We start from the raw sequence: 17,659 nt of genomic DNA, 5'->3' as shown, positions 1-17,659 counted from the left end.
TACCACTTCAGTAGTTTATATGGTTGGCTGAATAAACCACACACACCCCTTTTTTTATTCTGCTGATACAACATAAGTTTCCATTTGCTTTTTTTGTAAATTTGTCACATTGATTCATTGAGCTTCCCATCGAACCAGCTTCAAAGTAATTTAATCTGGGCTAGTCTTAAAACAATTTTTAGTCTTCTTGATTTATATATTTGAACACTTGACTTTTTTAACTCTAAAAGCAAGACTTTATATTTATCCTCATTTTCTGTATTCTTTTAATGCTCATTATCAGTTGCTATCATTTTGTATCCTAAGCTCAGGTTCCTCAAGACCGGATTTTATTCCTTCATGTTATCTAGATATCCAGCTGTTCCCTTTTTTTTTTTCCTTCAAATTTCCATTTCTTTTAAGTTAGTCAGCAAGAAGAAATGATGAATTTACCATCATTTTGGTAAATGCCAGGACTTTTGGTCCCTTGCCCAGGACTTCAGAGTCACTAGACCTGGTTTGTATTTCTTTTGGTAAAGTTATTCATCTCTATAGATTCAGTGAAAGTGATTAGTGGTGTATTTGACACATTATCGAAGCATACTCTCGGTCACTTCTTGGCATAAGCGTTTGAGTGAGGTAGCTTTATAGAAAGCTTCCGCCTCTGACTCATTAACCATCACTGGGCTCTTTCTCTGGATACTGTAGCATGTTGCAAGGATTCTTCAGTCCTTCATACCTGTGAATTCTCATCATCGTTGCATTCATCTTTAAAAACCCTAGATTATCTACTGAGAAGAGCCTCGTTTTTTCATCCTTCTGGTCATTAATTCTCAATACTTCTTATGTTTTACTCACCTCTGAGTCTAATCTTCTAAGTGTCTACCTCACAAACTTTGTTATTGGATACCTTTCCCCTTCCTAATCTCATTCTTACCTCTACTCTCCTTATTCTCTGCTACTTCTCCCTTCCTCCTTCCCTTCCCTTTTCTTTTCTCTCCTGCTCATCACTCTACCCCTACCAAATAACTGTCCAGAAGTCATGCTCTGAATCTCAGAAGTTCCTTATACCTACCCTGTTTCCCCTAAAATAAGACCTAGCCGGACAATCAGCTCTAACGCGTCTTTTGGAGCAAAAATTAATATAAGACCGGGTCTTATGTTATATTACATTATGTAAGACCCGGTCTTATACTATAGTAAAATAAGACCGGATCTTATATTAATTTTTGCTCCAAAAGATGCATTAGAGCTGATTGTCTGGCTAGGTCTTAGTATTTTTGGGGAAACACGCTAGGAGAGCCTTTTTAAAAAAACCTCACTCAGAGAGAATTTGCGCCTACTACTGATATTGTTTACTATGTTTTGTAACCTTTCAGTACACGATAGTTTTAGATATGCACAGGAGGCTATTGAACACATAAAATGGGCCTGTTGCCACATTTGAAATGATACTAGTTTAGATATATTGGGTTAAATAAAATATATTATTAAAATCGGTGTCTTCTGTTTATTTTTTACGAAATGGCTACTAGAAAATTTAAAATGAAATATATGCCTTGCATTATATTTATACTGTTCAGCGGTTTTAGATACTATAAATTAAAAGGAAATGCATAAAGGGATTAACCCAAAGGAAAAGAAAAAAATGAACTATACGTTAAAAAGTAGTAAAATGCATAGCATTCTGTAGCCATTTTGCACATATATGATTGTCCCTGCACATCGTCACAGGCCCAGAGAACATGGCTATATAATTTCACAATCTGGTGGAAGTTTACAATAACTGGCTCTGATTTGTCAGGTAAAGTGGAATTATGTTTGGAGTAATCTATATTTGAATGCATAGAAATGTGTAATATATTCCAGAAAGAAATTCCACCAATAGCAGAGGAGTTAAAATGCTAAATTAGCAGTTGAAAAGTTGGCTATCTAGAGTGATTTAGTCCCTGAGTGTTCCAGGAAAGTTAATTTTTATGGTAGCAGCTTTTTAATAAGACTAAGTTATAATTTTTATGTGAGGGTGGTTAATAAATTCATGGGAGGAAAATAAGTCCATCAAAGGGTAGAAATACCAAAATACTCAAAAACACATTTTTTCCTTTAGAAATGTTTCTTAAATATTTGATGTGAAGTATTTCTCTTGAAACCATTATTTTAAAAATAATTCATTTTTTTAAAACCACTATACAAATTCATCTCTTATTCAAGAAACTTTTGTATGTAGTACCTGCAATCTCCGTCTTTGATCATCTATGTTTAAAAATGATGGCAAACATTTCTTACAGGCAGATTCTACAATAAAGTTATAGATAGTGTAAACCTAAAACCTAACCCTGGAAAAACAAACTAATGTTAACCATCATTGTCTGAACATCATGGCAAGATTGTATGCATGAAGTAATGTAACGGTATATATCAAGTTAATCTAAGTGGCTTTCTGAAAACTAGGAAGAAAGAAGTTCTGAATAATCATCTACCAAAAAGACAGTATCAAGCACTGAAAATTATGTAAATCTAATTTCTGCCCTTTAAAAAGTAATAACTAGGCAGACATTTATATCAGCACATGTAAAAGACAAGAGTGTTAACTCAAATTTAATTATTAGTATAAGATTGTCTAATATGTGTTGCTGATGAAAATATTGCTGCCCTATTTTGCTAGGTCTTTACAAAGGAACTATACAGTACAACTGATACCAAGGGATTGGGGTTAAATATATTCCAGATAAGAAAATTTAAATATACAGTTGTTATGTGCCCTCCCTACATGGGGAAATGTTTCTCAATAAGATAATTTTAAGATGATCTGAAATTGACTTCTGTTTCTCCTGTTTGCCACTTGAAATAAAAATATTTTTCTGACTTATATTTAGACAGATTGAAACAGTTTTCCAAAGCAAAACACTACAAAATAATTTTTCAAAAAAAATGCAGATATGTGCTCTTCATTTTCTCAACCGTAAACTCTTTCCTTCTTACTTTTCTGAAATAATAAATATCCTCATATCTCCTTCTCAAACTGAACAAAATAAAGTAAGTAAAAGTATAAGAAAGTTAAAACCAATAGCAATCATGATAGTACACTAGCCCATTGTATTAACTTTATAATAAAAAAATGGTTAAATAAATTAAGTGAATGCTCAACTGATTTGGATTTTTTTAAAGCTAATATTATGCTCAGGAAAGGAGCAAACTGGTTTTTCAGGCATTATATCTCAATATCTCTCTTTATAGTCTTTTAGATATAATATTTTCCAAAACTAGTACATTTTCTTTATGTCTGAAACACCGCTTAGCTGAACTGTGAACCCTCAATGTCTGTCTTAAAATTGGCTGTACAAGAATCAAAGACTGTTCAATTTTAACAACTAAATAATTAAATAAACTAGCTATATTATTTAAATAGATTATTTAACTTACTGCGCATTTCTCAGTATATAAAGATCTATGGTAATATATCCATTGAGTCCAAGCTGAATCAACAAAATATTGCTACTGTTATTATGTTCAGAAAGATTATTGGGAAAAGTATTAATCTAAGATCAAGATGGAAATATTTAAAATTTTACCGTTAGTTTATAGCTATGTACATGATACCCCCAGTCACACATAAAGCTAATACATCAAATTACAAGCTCTGCTACATTGTGATCCAGTAAACGCCTTTTCTCTATTTAATATTCTTTCCATTCTTATTGCTACCACTTACTTTTCCCTCACTATCCTCCTACAGGCCCTGTAGCTAATCCCCAATGTTTCTATATCTTAATTCATTCAGTTACCAGGTTAAGTTCAGCTTTAATTAGCTTACTCCCCTGCTTAAAAAAAAAAAAAAAGAAAGAAAAAAACTCCCAGTCCCCATGCCTTGCAAACTAATATTCAGCTCTGCAACCTAACATTCAAGAGGCTTTAAAATATAGACCACATTTTCTTTTATTGCTATTCATTGTCCCCCGTTCCACTTTACCTTCCCAACATATACTGTAAATTTGACATCAGTCACTTTTCCCCAGATATACCTTTCATTTTCTTGAACTTCTTTGCTCATGTTGATAATTATCTAATATCCAGTCCGTTGCCACATGTTAAAATCCTGCCCAAAAATGCGTGGCCAACTTACATACGACTGACTTCATGAAATCACTTTATGCCATTCCAATTAAAAATACTATCAGCAGGCATAGGTTCTTGTCCTAGCTTGGCCACTGCATAGTTTTAAAATTTTCAGAAAGTTATTTACCTGTTCTGGGTTTGAACTAAATCATGTATAAAATAAGGATATCAAACTAAGTTTTCTTGCCACGCTTGTTCTAAAACTATATTTAGAATCAGTGAGTTTAAGTCAGAGCTTCTTTTAAAAGCAAATAAAACAAATAAATAAAAAACAGGTCTTCACCAGTGGTAACTTCATAGAATCCAAAAAGTCTGTAAAAACTCTATAGGCAAAAAATTGAGTTTATGTTCAAATGTTCAGAGTATTTTCTCCCTAGGGAGAGACTCTAAAGCTGTTCTCATTAGCTCCTTAAAGTGGTCCCTGATCCAAAAATGGTTAGGAAATATCTTTTCCCTGATCTAAATGTTTTATTTACACAGACACATAATAGCATCTCTGTCTCTTTCAGTCTCAACGGTAAATATGAACATAGTGCTTAGCTCTGTTATCTTCTAAAAGTATCCTCAACCACTTTTCCTCAACACGCCTGACAGATAACGTTCACATGGTGATAGGTTTCCATGAACAGCAGCAGTTGTGCGCGACAGCCTGCTAACTGGGTAAGATATTCTGTGGGTTTGGTTCCGTTCTGGTGTGCCAGCTCTAATTACATCAGTTTTTCTCCTATTGGTTCAAGATTCAGTACATGGCACAGTAGTCGTAGCTGTATTATGCTTGGCATATTGTATATAGTGAAAATGTATTGGTTAAATGAATAAATGATGTTATTCAAAGGAGAACCAATAAATGAATGGCATAAAAAAAAGGAATGAGAGTTTGAATGAGAAAGATTATGCCTACAATAATACCCTAATCCGACTTCGCTGAAGTTAAATAACTCTAACCCCGAGTAAAAGATTTAGTGATACTTTTGGGAAAATATAAGAAAAAAATAAGTCAAGCATTTGCAGCTAAACAGGTACATAATTGGTGCTTTCTGAGAAGACCAAAATTCAAAGTTACATCTTTCAGAGACTTTGTAAGCCAAGGACAAAATATTCAAACAATAAAAGGCAGTGCTACACAATAGTCACAGTGAAGACAGGACAGTTCTTACATCATTCAGAAGAGCAGTCACTTGTACTTCTGCGTTAGTCTTTGTTTCCTTAGTTCATACGCTGATATGAAGCAGGGGTCTGCCAGCCCCCAAATAGGTACTGCCCCGAACGCCGGGCCCTCAGTGGGCTGACGCATGGAGGAGCCGCGCATACTGATAGGAGCGAGGCCTGCAGGAAAGTCACTTTCTTTTCACAGATAACAGCATGGTTCCTATAAATCAAAATACTCTTTGTTTATATATTCTCGTAGCTCTAAGATTGCAGGTAGTACATACCAAACAGTTCCTTGAACGAAGAGATCAAATTTGTATATCCTCCCTGTTTTAAAAAAAAAAAAAAAAAAAAAAAAAGGAAAAGACAGAACAAGTGAGAAATGAAAAACTAAATGGTGTGCAAATTGAATTAGTTTAGTTGAATTCCCCTCACAAGAGGCACAGTTAGGATTTCTAGCTGTGAAGTTGTGGCAGTACTGTCGTATTTCTCAGTTGTCCACTTTTTTGTTCTTAGTCTTTTCTATAGGTGACCTGTCCATATTCTAGAATTAAGAATTTTTCATATTTTAAAAAGATGTGATTTAGCAGTTTCTTATAAAGTTAAATATACATGTACCATACAACTCCTGGATAAGCAAATGCAGGTGCATTCATATAATGGAATACTACTTAACAATTAAAAGAACAAATGCGATTATGTCCAGCAACGTGGATGCATCTTAGAAGCATTTGTACTAAGTAGAAGAAGCCATACTCAGGGGCGGCCCGGTGGCTCAGGTGGTTAGAGCTCCGTGCTCCTAACTCCAAAGGCTGCCGGTTCGATTCCCACATGGGCCAGTGGGCTCTCAACCACAAGGTTGCCAATTCAATTCCTCGACTCCCGCAAGGGATGGTGGGCTGTGCCCCCTGCAACTAAGATTGAACACGGCACCTTGAGCTGAGCTGCCGCTGAGCTCCCGGATGGCTCAGTTGATTGGAGTGCATCCTCTCAACCACAAGGTTGCCGGTTCGACTCCCGCAAGGGATGGTGACTGACCTGGAGATGAGCTGCACCCTCCACAACTAAGACTGAAAGGACAACTTGAAGCTGAACGGCACCCTCCACAACTAAGATTGAAAGGACAACAACTTGACTTGGAAAAAAGGCCTGGAAATACAGTGTTCCCCAATAAAGTCCTGTTCCCCTTCCCCAATAAAATCTTTAAAAAAATAAAATAAAAGAAGAAGCCATACTCAAAAGTTAACACATTCTATGATTCTGTTTATATGACAGTCTATACAAAGTAAAACTAGGGACATCAGATCAGTGGTTGCCATGGAATGGGGTTGGGATAGGTGGTTGATCATAGAGGGGTCTGGCCGGAGGAACCTTTTAAGGTGATGGAAATGTTTTGTGTCTTGAGGTAGTAGCCGCACAGCTGTATAAGTTGGTTAAAATTCTCAGAACCACACATCTGAAAAGGGTAAATTTTATTGTATGTAAATTATACTTCAATAAGTAAATAAAATAAGAAAAGACACAGTACATCTACTATACCTTATAAAACATCCCTGTGGAGTCTGGGGCTGTACCCTAGATCAAAGGTTAACATTTTTGCAGTGAAGTATATGGACAGCTAGTACACTAAGTGGGCTGAGTTTTGCTGCCTCATGATTTTTTAGAGCTTTTTGGATTTTGGATTTGCAAATAAATTATGGATTGATGACTAGAAAAGCGACTTTTTGTATAGAACAAACAATATAAAACTATTCGCCTGTTTTTGACCAAAATGGGTTTTGGTTTTTCATGCCACTCTTTTTGGAATAAACATTGTGATAGTAAAAAATTATTGTCCCACTTCTTCCTGGCCAGCCGTTATCACAGATAGTTGATGGCTTAAGTAATGGTGGGCATTCCAAGCACTGAGACTCATTCCCTGCTGTCACAGTCTACCATGCTTAGAATGACAGCTCCCTCCTCCTGCCTTTCTTCATTCCCTGTTGTCTTTTCTTTTTTTTTTTTTTTAATCAAAAGGACTTTTCCTCTGCAGCATAATCTAAAAGGTCGTTTTCTTTTAAAGTACAGGCACACACTGCAGAATGACTCATTGGTTAACAGTGCCCTATAGGAACAGCTCTCTTGGCTTTTATTTAATACCCAACTTTAAAAAATGTGTGTCTCTTGTAATACTGCTTTTTTTGGCCAGTGTGTATTTATATTTATGTCCCAAATTTTAAAACTTACATTTTAACAAAATGAAATTTGTAGCAAAAAGTCTTGAGTCACATTTCAAATACAATTGACAAAATGTTAGAAACAGGTATAAATGATTTTGAAACCCTGACAAGTGTCCGTAAATGGGATGTGTGTCATAGATGTTGCTGGGGATAAGCAGTCGTGTTATTGCATGCCAGGAAAATGGGTAACAATCGTAGTATTTATTGATTGAGTTATATCTTTTTTGCAAAGCCTTTGTTGTGTTTGAATGTTATATTGTGGTTTTCAAATGTTTTTAGGACATTGGTTTAGGTTTTCATATTAGGTTTTCATGTAATGTATTATAATTTCTTATCGTTAAATATTATGATATAGTATAATAGTTATATTTGGGGGTCTTTTTTTTTTTAAATTGATTTTCAGCTGCCCTACAGTAAGGGGACATCTCCATTTTCCTAAAGAATTGGAAAATTCTCCGTAAATGATAATCTTGGTTTATGTCGAGCTTCATAGTTAGGTGAATTTTTTTGCTTTAGGAAAAAAATCTAACCAACAAAGTAGAAATATCTTTAATAAAGATCAGAATTATGTAAAAACACCACTTTCTTCTGAAAGAACATTTAGCTTCTAGAGTGTTACCAAAATTTTAGAATTGTTAACTAAGTAAATAGTGCAGGTTGGCTAAAATTGCTTTACTGCTTACTCTGTAATTCCCAGGTATGACTTTTTATAATAGTTTAGTAGAGATTTTTTCCCCCAGATAATTTCATGTTTTTCCTTAAAGTCTGTTTATAGCAACATTAAATTGTCTTAGAAAAAGATCTGAGCAATATTGAGGCTCAAATGCAGGATGAGAATTTTAGAACAAACTTTAGAGATCGTTTAACCCTTCACCCCATTTTCCGAATGACAATGAAATGGAAGCTCCCTGGAAGGCACGCAAGTCAATTGATGGCAGAGCTAGGACTCACGCCAGCTGTTACCCTACAGTCCAGTGCTTGCCCCTGTGTTTCATGCTGATGAAGAAGTTGTTCTGTATTCAGTAGGGGGAAAAAAAGGTTATGGTTTTGGCAGTATAACTTTTACAGTAAGAACAATATGGAAAATAGTTTGTTAGAGTAAAAGATGACTTATTAAGTCATCATTAAAAACACTCTAGCATGCTCCAAAAGCAGTTTCAGCTGTTCTGTGTACCATTCTCTCTGCCTGTCCGGTGTGTGAGGCACGAGCCACGTGTGCCTATTGGAAACCTGAAATAAGCTAGTGCAACTGAGGAACAGAATTTTCAGTTGTTATATTTTTTATAATTCATTTAAAAGTGAGTAGCCATGATGTGAGAGGGGTGGATTCTGTATTGGACAGCGCGCCTTAGAGGTTATGGTGGTGTTAGAACACAGGTGATGTTTAATGTTAGCTAACATGGGCTAATTGTTATGAAAAGGTAAAAGTTGTAGGAGGCAAAAGAAGGAAAGGATCTCCACCAGGAAAATACTCTGTTCAAGCCTAGAATTTGAAAGCCCCTGATTATTCCGTGGTTAGAATGAATGTGGAGTGTTTAGTTTGACCATAATTTTGGACTTAACTAATGACATGGACTTTGAAACAAGTACCAAAATGAGTAGGAAGAGTGATAGGATTCAGAAGTGGGCGGGGGGAAGCATTGAGAATTCCAGTAACTCTTATTTCCCCCCAATTATCCTGAAAATATTCATGAAATATTTCAGAGAGAAAAAATAATTCAAGAATTCCTGGGCTCATTGTTTATATATAGTAGAATATCAGTTAGACTGAAAATTGTTCTTGGTGAAAGACCTAGCCTTAAACTTCTTGAGACCAGATTGTTTTCTGGTGCTTTAGTGAAGTTCCTGTCACAACTACATAGGTTGTTCTAAATTTTCAAATCTATTAGTGAAAAATACATGGAATATAGCACCTAAATGAATACTTTATTCCACTTATAGGTTGTCAGTTTAGTTATACGAATCAGTTCATCTCTTGTATTTGCTGGTACCTTGATGAACAAATATCTCTATGAGAATTACCAACTCATGGTGCTACTCAACACTTGGCAACATACGGGCCCCTAAACCTGGTAACTGAGATTCTTGATTGAAGCCTATGTATAGCTCTTCCCTTGAAATAACTAAAGCCTGAGGAATTAAAGCATGCTATAGGAAATGCAAAATGCTCTGATCATTTGAATAGACCCAGATGGATTTGGTTTGTTTGTGTGCACAGTGTTTACAATCTCATATGAAAGCTCCAGTGCTTTAAAATAGTTCTGATGGAAATATTTGGCTTATATCATTTAAATACGTTTAACCTGTTTAAAGCTAGTTGTCATTGTTTTAAAAATTGTTGTATTGCTATTATTGTTTTTTGTCACTCTTTTGTTTACATTGCTTTTACAAAAGCTCAGATTTGATTAGTTTGTGTTCAAATATTAGCCTTGTTCAGGGCCTGACAGAGAGTGAATAATACTCATGAAACCTTAGACAATTCATTTCACTGCCTTAGCGTCAGTTTCATTAAATGAATATGTTGCAGATGGTCCCTTAGGACAGTGATTCTGAAATTGGGGGTGAGGTGACAGAAGAAAGGTGACTCTCAAATCGTATTCCCTCTCATGGCATGTAGCCAGAGATGTTACTGATAGGCGTGTGTGATGCATGGTTTTAAAGTCGAGAAAAGGAAGGTCATAATTCTTTTTTAGCTTCTTATTACTTTAAGAATTTGTGATTCCCCATTCATAATCTTTCCTTGCTATTCCATCTGAACAAAACCAAATGAACTCATTTTTACAAAACTATTGTGATCCTGTCAATTGGTAAGCAAAGGCCCCTCAAAATGTTAAAATTGAAATAAGTCAATCATGACTTCTTTTTATTGATATAGGTGTTCTTCATTTTTACTCAAAAAGTAATTTTGTGTTCTATCTCATAGAAATACAAACGGAAGTTTTTTAACCTTTATTTTTAACCTTTCTTATAACATACCTCTTTAACACATTAACTCATACTCTGTGTGTGTGTGTGTGTGTGTGTGTGTGTATGGGTGTATGTGTTTATTTATCTTTACATGTATCCTATCATTACTTACTTTACTAATAAAAACAATTAAGACTTTGGAAAGTAAACTTTAGGCTTGCTTTTTTTTTTTTAATCCCACTTATTTTATTCTAATCAAAGAAAAATATTTTAAGCCATCCATTTTCTCCATTCCTAACTGCTATTATCTTGACTATAATTGCCTAGTTTCCTTTCTGGCTGATCTATTGCTAGCCTTTATGTGGATGTTATTAAAGAATATAAATGCTCCATAGAGTACCATAGTCTCAGCCAGAATATTCTCAGATTCTCAGCTCAAATGAAACAGAACCAGTGGTTTGACGGTTAAGTGAGTAGTTCAGATTTGTTGTCAGAGTGTGTAAGGGACTCTAAATTCATTATGTTAGTTGTTCCTGCGATGCAGCGTTTGAAAAATAGCTTCGACTGTTTATGGATTGTGGTCCTTGGGCACCAGATAGTGGAAGTTGGAATGTATTGCAGAAAAGCTGACTAAAGTACCAGGGTCTCTAACAGTAAGAGTGGAAAGCCATTTGTAATACCTGTGTCAGACTCTGTCAGATGCACTTAATTGTTTCCTTTTGAAAGCTTTGGTTTATTATCAGCTGATCCATGAGGGAAAAACAGTTTTGCAAAAATGTGTCTTTTGGAGAAAACATCAGTAAGCTGCTATACTTTATGTAGGTAGACTGATTTGAACTTTGAAAATCCCAAATAGTTTGCAATTTCATTACCTTGCTTTTTGGAGTCGTGTTTCACTATGACTTAGATTTCAATAGTAGCTACTTTCGGTTCCCAATTTTATTGTGTTTTTACTGTATATCAGGGAATTTATACTTCAAAATATAAGCTATGTCAGAATTCGTTGTCCCACTCCACCCTCCCCCTTTGCCTTGAGCCACTTTCTTTCCCAACAAAAGTTCACCAGAGTAGAGCATGAAAATATTTTACATAATCACAAAACTTACAGATTAAATATACTTTGTACTCCCTTTGTTAAAATATTTCAATATTTCCTCATTGTTTTCAAAATAATGTTCAGATTTCTTAGAGAGCCATTCATGATCTTTCTAATTCTCGGCCTCACCCTTACCAATTCCCCTGCAGTGTCCTTTGCTTCAGGTTTACAGAGCTACCATTTCCCTTCTCATTCCTTTTGCTTTGTTGCTTCCTTTCTCCCACCCTTCTTCAAAACTCTGCAGTTTCCCCTCTTCCAGGAAGCCTTCCTTGACTATAATTACCCTGCCTCTTATTAATCCCATTTAGACTAGACTTTAAGCTCTTTATAGCATTTCATAAGATTCTTTTTATGCTCTACTGTAATCATTTTTTTGTTTGTCGGTCTCATTTAATAGACTAATATTCCTTGAATTCAGAGATGATAGTGTCTTTTTTGGTTTTGAATCTGGCATATAGACCTTTCAAATAAATATTCATTGACTGATTGAATGAATGACTTTTATAGATAATTACATAATTTGACTCTGTTCTTGATATGTAAGGCATTTGAGAGTATGGCTTATGCCATTTTCCTCAGAGGAGCTTTTTAAATTTACTCACTAACTTCCATATTGGCAACTAAAATGTGTAATAAAGATAGGTCTTTGGCTTTGGGAAGTTAAGAACTTTTATTGGCTAGCGGATATAATAATATAAATCTTAAACGTCTATCAAATAAAGAATCTGGAATATAATATATGGGAAATTGAAAAGACCAACTTTTATGATCGTAAATCATGCATTCTAGCTTCTCCATGTATATTGTTGAACCTGTGACTCTATTGGTATATAAAATTCCCTTAGGAGAGAATAGATACTTAACAACTTTTCCTTATTTGAGAAGAACTTTTTAGATTTTAGATTTTAGTGTAATCTTAATCAGAGAAGCAAGACAAAGTGTAAACTAAAAGAATATTTGCTAATGATGGGTTATAGAACTTAAACGTGGTCTTGAGATGTCTTTATAGTATTTGCATCAATATTCTGCATTCTGTAGTAAAACAGAAACAAATTGCAAAGAAATCCGTATTTATAAGTAAGATTTTATTTTAAGAAATAATTTATTTCTTAATAGAATTAAAACATTTCCATTTAATCGAAATTTTTATTTCTTCTTGTATGTGTACTTAATATTTGCTTTCACATAATGATTTTCTTACACATTTTGTGTAATTATTTCTTTAATGATATTGCAAACTGAGTCCATGTGTTATAGCTGAATCATAGTCCTGATTATTCTTTTTATCTACTGAATGAACAAATGCTATTATTATTAAAATTCCTTGTTCTTCAATTGAGCTTGCAAGAGAAACTTGTTTGTTAGATCTTGAATACCCTAAGAAATTTGTATTGAAGGTTTTAAATTATGTACCTCTTTTCAGTCTGTGACATATTTTTAAAAAATAGAATGAAGAAAAATTATTTACATCTCAATAGTTGGATATATGTTCATTCTCAGAGACCCCAGCCTCCTTTTTAAAAATATTTTTGAGATTTATTGTTTGTTAAAATTTGGTGCTGAATTTGTATAAAGTATAAAGATTATAGCACATTACAATATTATTGTCATTTAAGAATATATTCAGTGTTTTGGTTTTGGAGTGCTGCCTCCAAGAGGTTCATAGCATTTGGTACATAGTTCACGTATTTCTAGTCTACAGACCTACACTTTCAAGGCAAAGGCTTCATGAGTCTGATTTTTTTTTTCTGCTGCTATAAAGCTCAGCAATGGTAATTAATTTTTTTTTAACTTTCCCTGTCATTACAAATAAAACTGAGTTTTTATGAAGACAAGTAATTTGTACCTTTAAAGAGCCACATTATTTTGCTTTTGTCTCAGAGTGTATTATGCTTCACAAGTATACTGTGACAGGCTGAATAGAAAAGGGGGGAGGGGACATTGTCTTCAGCTGGCATGCTGTTATCAGGGGGAATGTGTTTCTGGACACGAGATTTAGCATTCATTGGTTGTCTGAAGAAAGCTATTTCATCTGAGGATTGGACAAGAAGCTGCGTCAATTTGCTGCCCGTCTCCAAGGCACTGGTGATGCTGCCTTCACAAGCTGGCTAACGTCACGGCTCCATCACCCAGCGGGGTGTGGACTCTCTTTTTCTGTTCTTCTCTGTTTAATTCTGTATTTGCTGCCTACTGCATTTCTTAATCTGTCTTCTGCCAAATGCTAACAGCATGATATTTTGCAATCATCTAGGTGAATACAAGAAAGACGAACTCCTAGAAGCTGCTAGGTAAGTGATTCCATTCATTTTAAGTGACTATAATGCATTTAAGGGAGAAAAGGGGGAGGGCAGGTGGAGGACTATAAAAATTATAGCATGTTATTGTCTTGCTTGGATTTTATGCAATAATGCAGATAAGACCCTATACTAAATCTTTGTGTACTTTATTATACGTGATTAGTGTATTAAATGAGACAGTCTTTCAATCTGATGGTGATTATAAGGTTAATTTTATTTGGAACATTTCTTAAGGTACCTGTAAACCTTAGTTGCCCAGCTTTTCCAAAGATATTCTTGGAGTATTTAAATACCTATATCTCCGTTTTTCTCTGAAAATTTTCCTAATTGTCATAAGCTTGAATGAGGGGCATAAACTAAATGTTAAAATTCTCATCCATTTTCTTTTGTTCTTGGTCATTTATAATTTAATTGATTAGCTTTTTACAGCATTTTGTATGTATTTTTAACTCCAGTGGTTTAGATCCCTTATCAGAATAAAGTTTGTTTGTCATTAGGAAGGTGACTTTATGCAGATAAATAAAACAAATAAAAATGTGGAAAGCTGTATTTTCTAAGTTGTACCACTGTATGATGATTAACAGGAATTAATTAGGAATACATTAATTGAATATAGTAAAAGAGAACCATATGAAGAAAGCAAAGCAAACCCATATTATTTTCCACTCTCTTGTGAAAAATACCCACAAATATTCATAAGAAGTTCTACAATTTTATAAGAATTGACTTACTACCTTTTTATAGGAGTGGTAATGAAGAAAAACTAATGGCTTTACTGACTCCTCTCAATGTGAATTGCCATGCAAGTGACGGGCGAAAGGTAAGTTATTTAAAACATAATATTCCCCTTCAGTAATTTTTGTTTTGCTTTACAGTTAAAATGTTTGTAGTTGGTATGTGTGTGTGTACGAACATATATAGCTGTATTTTTACTGGCATCTTTTCACTGTAAAATGAAATGCTGTTATATCTGTTATTGGTAGTTGTGACATACGTAGTCATAGAGCTGGTGAAGCATAGATCTTTAGCCTTTTCTCTTTAAATGTCAGACACTGAAAGTTGTTTATTAAACAGAACTGCAGCTTTGTAGGCAATTAAAATTATAACAACATTATTTTCTGTGTATGATAATTGAAATTGGAAATATTGATGTCCTATTGACTATCTTTGTTAGGATATATGCATTTTTTATTTCTTATTTGGCTGAGGAACATTTGTTTGCTAGATACCAACACTTTTTTTATTTAAAGCTGAGAAAATGTTGCTAATGATTTTTTAGAGCTATGTAACGGACCTGCTTTTTTGTTTATTATTTTTTTATTAGCTAAGTTTTTGATCATTGGTATATTGAGAAAATAGATTAAAGCAGAGAGAAATATTCTGCATTAATATGCAATTGTCATAAATGTAAGGTAATGTATAAAATGTACAACTGGTATCTCATTATCTGCTTCGTATTCTTGCTGAATGGAGATTGAAATATAAGCCTTTCGTAACTGGCTGCAAAGTTTAATAATGATTTACCTGATAGATACTGGAAAACAAAGCACTTTGTACTTTTAAGTCTATTATAAATGCCAGTTAATTTTTTAATGTTAAAAGATGGCTTTTATATTTTACTCCTATATTTTAAAAACAATATTTTTTGTTACACTGCAAATGAGGAAAATCATCTTGTGCCTAATATTTAAAGAATTAGTTTCTTTGAAATTATTTATGCTGAAAATATGTTATGAAAAATATCAGGATAGATGGTACCCCTTAGAAATAATAAACTATTTTGCCTTTAAAATTATTTTTCTAAGTGATCATTTCATAGATCAAAATTATTCAGTTTTCCTTGACTACTTCCACACTTTTTTTCCCCATTCTAATGAAACCCATATAATAGTGGCAAGGAATTGAATCCCTCAGAGTATATGTTATTTGTTATTGTAGATGTCTTTCATATTATTTCACATGGCCTAATGAGTGTTCAGTTTCTCTGGATAATTTCAGGAGAGACTTCTACTTTCATGGAAGGTAAAATCATATATATGTGTGTATATGTATATGTGTGTGTGTGTGTGTGTGCGTGTGTGTGTATACATATCAAAGATTTACTCAGTATTACTACGACTTTTTAAAGATGTTTCTAAATGATAACTTCTCATTTTTCCTTTAATTTTGAAGTTAGTTTGAGGATTTTAATTCTTGAGATACTTTAAGCTCCAGATTTTGTTTGGATCCTCTGTGTAGATAAAGTGACTTTTATCACGGTGCAGAAAAGGGCCTTCTTATCTATGGTAGGTAAGTGCAGCTATAGCTTTAGACAGAGTTCTTTTTGGAACCCAGCGTACTTCAGTTTTCCGTAGCCATTTTAATACTGCAGGATTTATGTGAGATTACTGTAGCAAGAATCAATTTACGTCTTAGCCTTTCTCCGATGCTTACCCTTATATTTTTACAGCCCGTTTCTAGCTCAGTAAATCATAATAATTAAGGAACATAAACACTAATAATTAACAAATTACTTCTTCTCCCTGCCTTACCCCCTACACAAATATGGACAACTCCTTTATTTTTCCTTCTCCCCAAAGGAGAATATACTTCCTTCGTTCCTTTAGCTGGAACCAATGTATTCCTCATCCAAATTCCTATGGCTCCTTTTCTGTATTACTCTATGGCATTTACCAGAGTTCTTGCATTGTAGTTATTCATACATGACTGTTTCTTCTACTAATCTATTAGCTTTCTTTTGTATTTTGCACTAGACCAAGCTGGGCACTTTGCATGTAGCAGAACTTAAGATATGAATATGCTCTCTGATAAACAGTTTTATCCTCTGAGTGAAAAAAAATCATCTGTACTCTTTGCCATTTAAATAATTAACTCAGAAGTATGTGAATGGGGTGGGATTTTGTATTTTCTGTTATTATATATTATTACTAGTATTATTTTATTCATTTACTTTTGAGCAATTATCCCATGAGGGAGACTTACATTTTAATGTGTAGAACATTTTTAAGAACACGTTTCAAATATTATTATACTGAAGGGTTCATAATATAAATAATGTAATAATTTTGCAAAAAGTAGTCTTATTTTTAGATTATCAATTTTCTCAAATTAGATAGGAAAATTAAACTAAAGCATTTATTAGGTTTTAATGCTATTCCTGCATATAACATAAACAAATCATTTAAAATTGTCCATCGATATGCAAAATGCAAATAAAATTTCATAATTAAAATTGAATGTTTATATTTAAACATTACCCTTGTTTATGGCACAGAGAAATTCTTATTAAATATACCAGTTGCAGTAAAGCCACAAAGCAATAAATATTCTGGGCACTAATGGAGATTAGGATAACATTAGTTATAACATTATCCTTTGTTTTCTTGCTATTGATATCAAGAAAATGTGTAAGCAAATCTTGCTGCTAAATTATAAGTCTGTCTTATATATTTAGTACTTTTTCAAGCCATTTGCATGTATTTATCCAGAATTAGGAATTCAGATTGTATATTGACAAGAGGATAAAGACACTTTACATATATAGTAAGTTTGTTGGGTATAAGAAGTTTTATTTTTTGAATTTCCATTATAGAACACAGTACAGAATCAAATTCATTTTTAGAGGATTTCTATATGACTGTATTAATGCTTAACTAAATTCTTGCCTGTCTCTGTTTTTACTACAGTTTCTGCTTTGTAAATTTAAAAAGCCCATGGAAACGTCAATTTTGTAATGTTTTTAGAAAAGAAATGTTCCTTATACATTAACTAGTAGGTGGAGAATTTGCCTAGATGTGTGTGGGGGTTTTAGACTTCAGCATTCCTTTTTAATGCAATGTGTGGGATTATACAATGACAGTGTAAATTTTAAATAATCTTTTCTATACTGTGACTTG

At 33.7% G+C, this 17,659-nt stretch overlaps 1 protein-coding gene across 1 annotated transcript in view; it reads left to right on the top strand.

Annotated features, from left to right (window-relative positions):
- Window positions 1-17,659, top strand: part of TNKS (tankyrase) — a 191,699-nt gene that overhangs the window by 89,755 nt on the left and 84,285 nt on the right. The window contains exons 4-5 of the mRNA XM_019750527.2: window positions 13,718-13,754; window positions 14,508-14,583. Of these exons, the coding sequence (XP_019606086.2) occupies window positions 13,718-13,754; window positions 14,508-14,583 (113 nt within the window). The remainder of the gene's footprint in view (window positions 1-13,717; window positions 13,755-14,507; window positions 14,584-17,659) is intronic.

The sequence above is a fragment of the Rhinolophus sinicus genome, linkage group LG04, assembly GCF_036562045.2.
Source record: "Rhinolophus sinicus isolate RSC01 linkage group LG04, ASM3656204v1, whole genome shotgun sequence".
Classification (NCBI taxonomy): Eukaryota; Metazoa; Chordata; class Mammalia; order Chiroptera; family Rhinolophidae; genus Rhinolophus; species Rhinolophus sinicus.
This window is presented reverse-complemented; position numbering and strand designations above follow the sequence as displayed.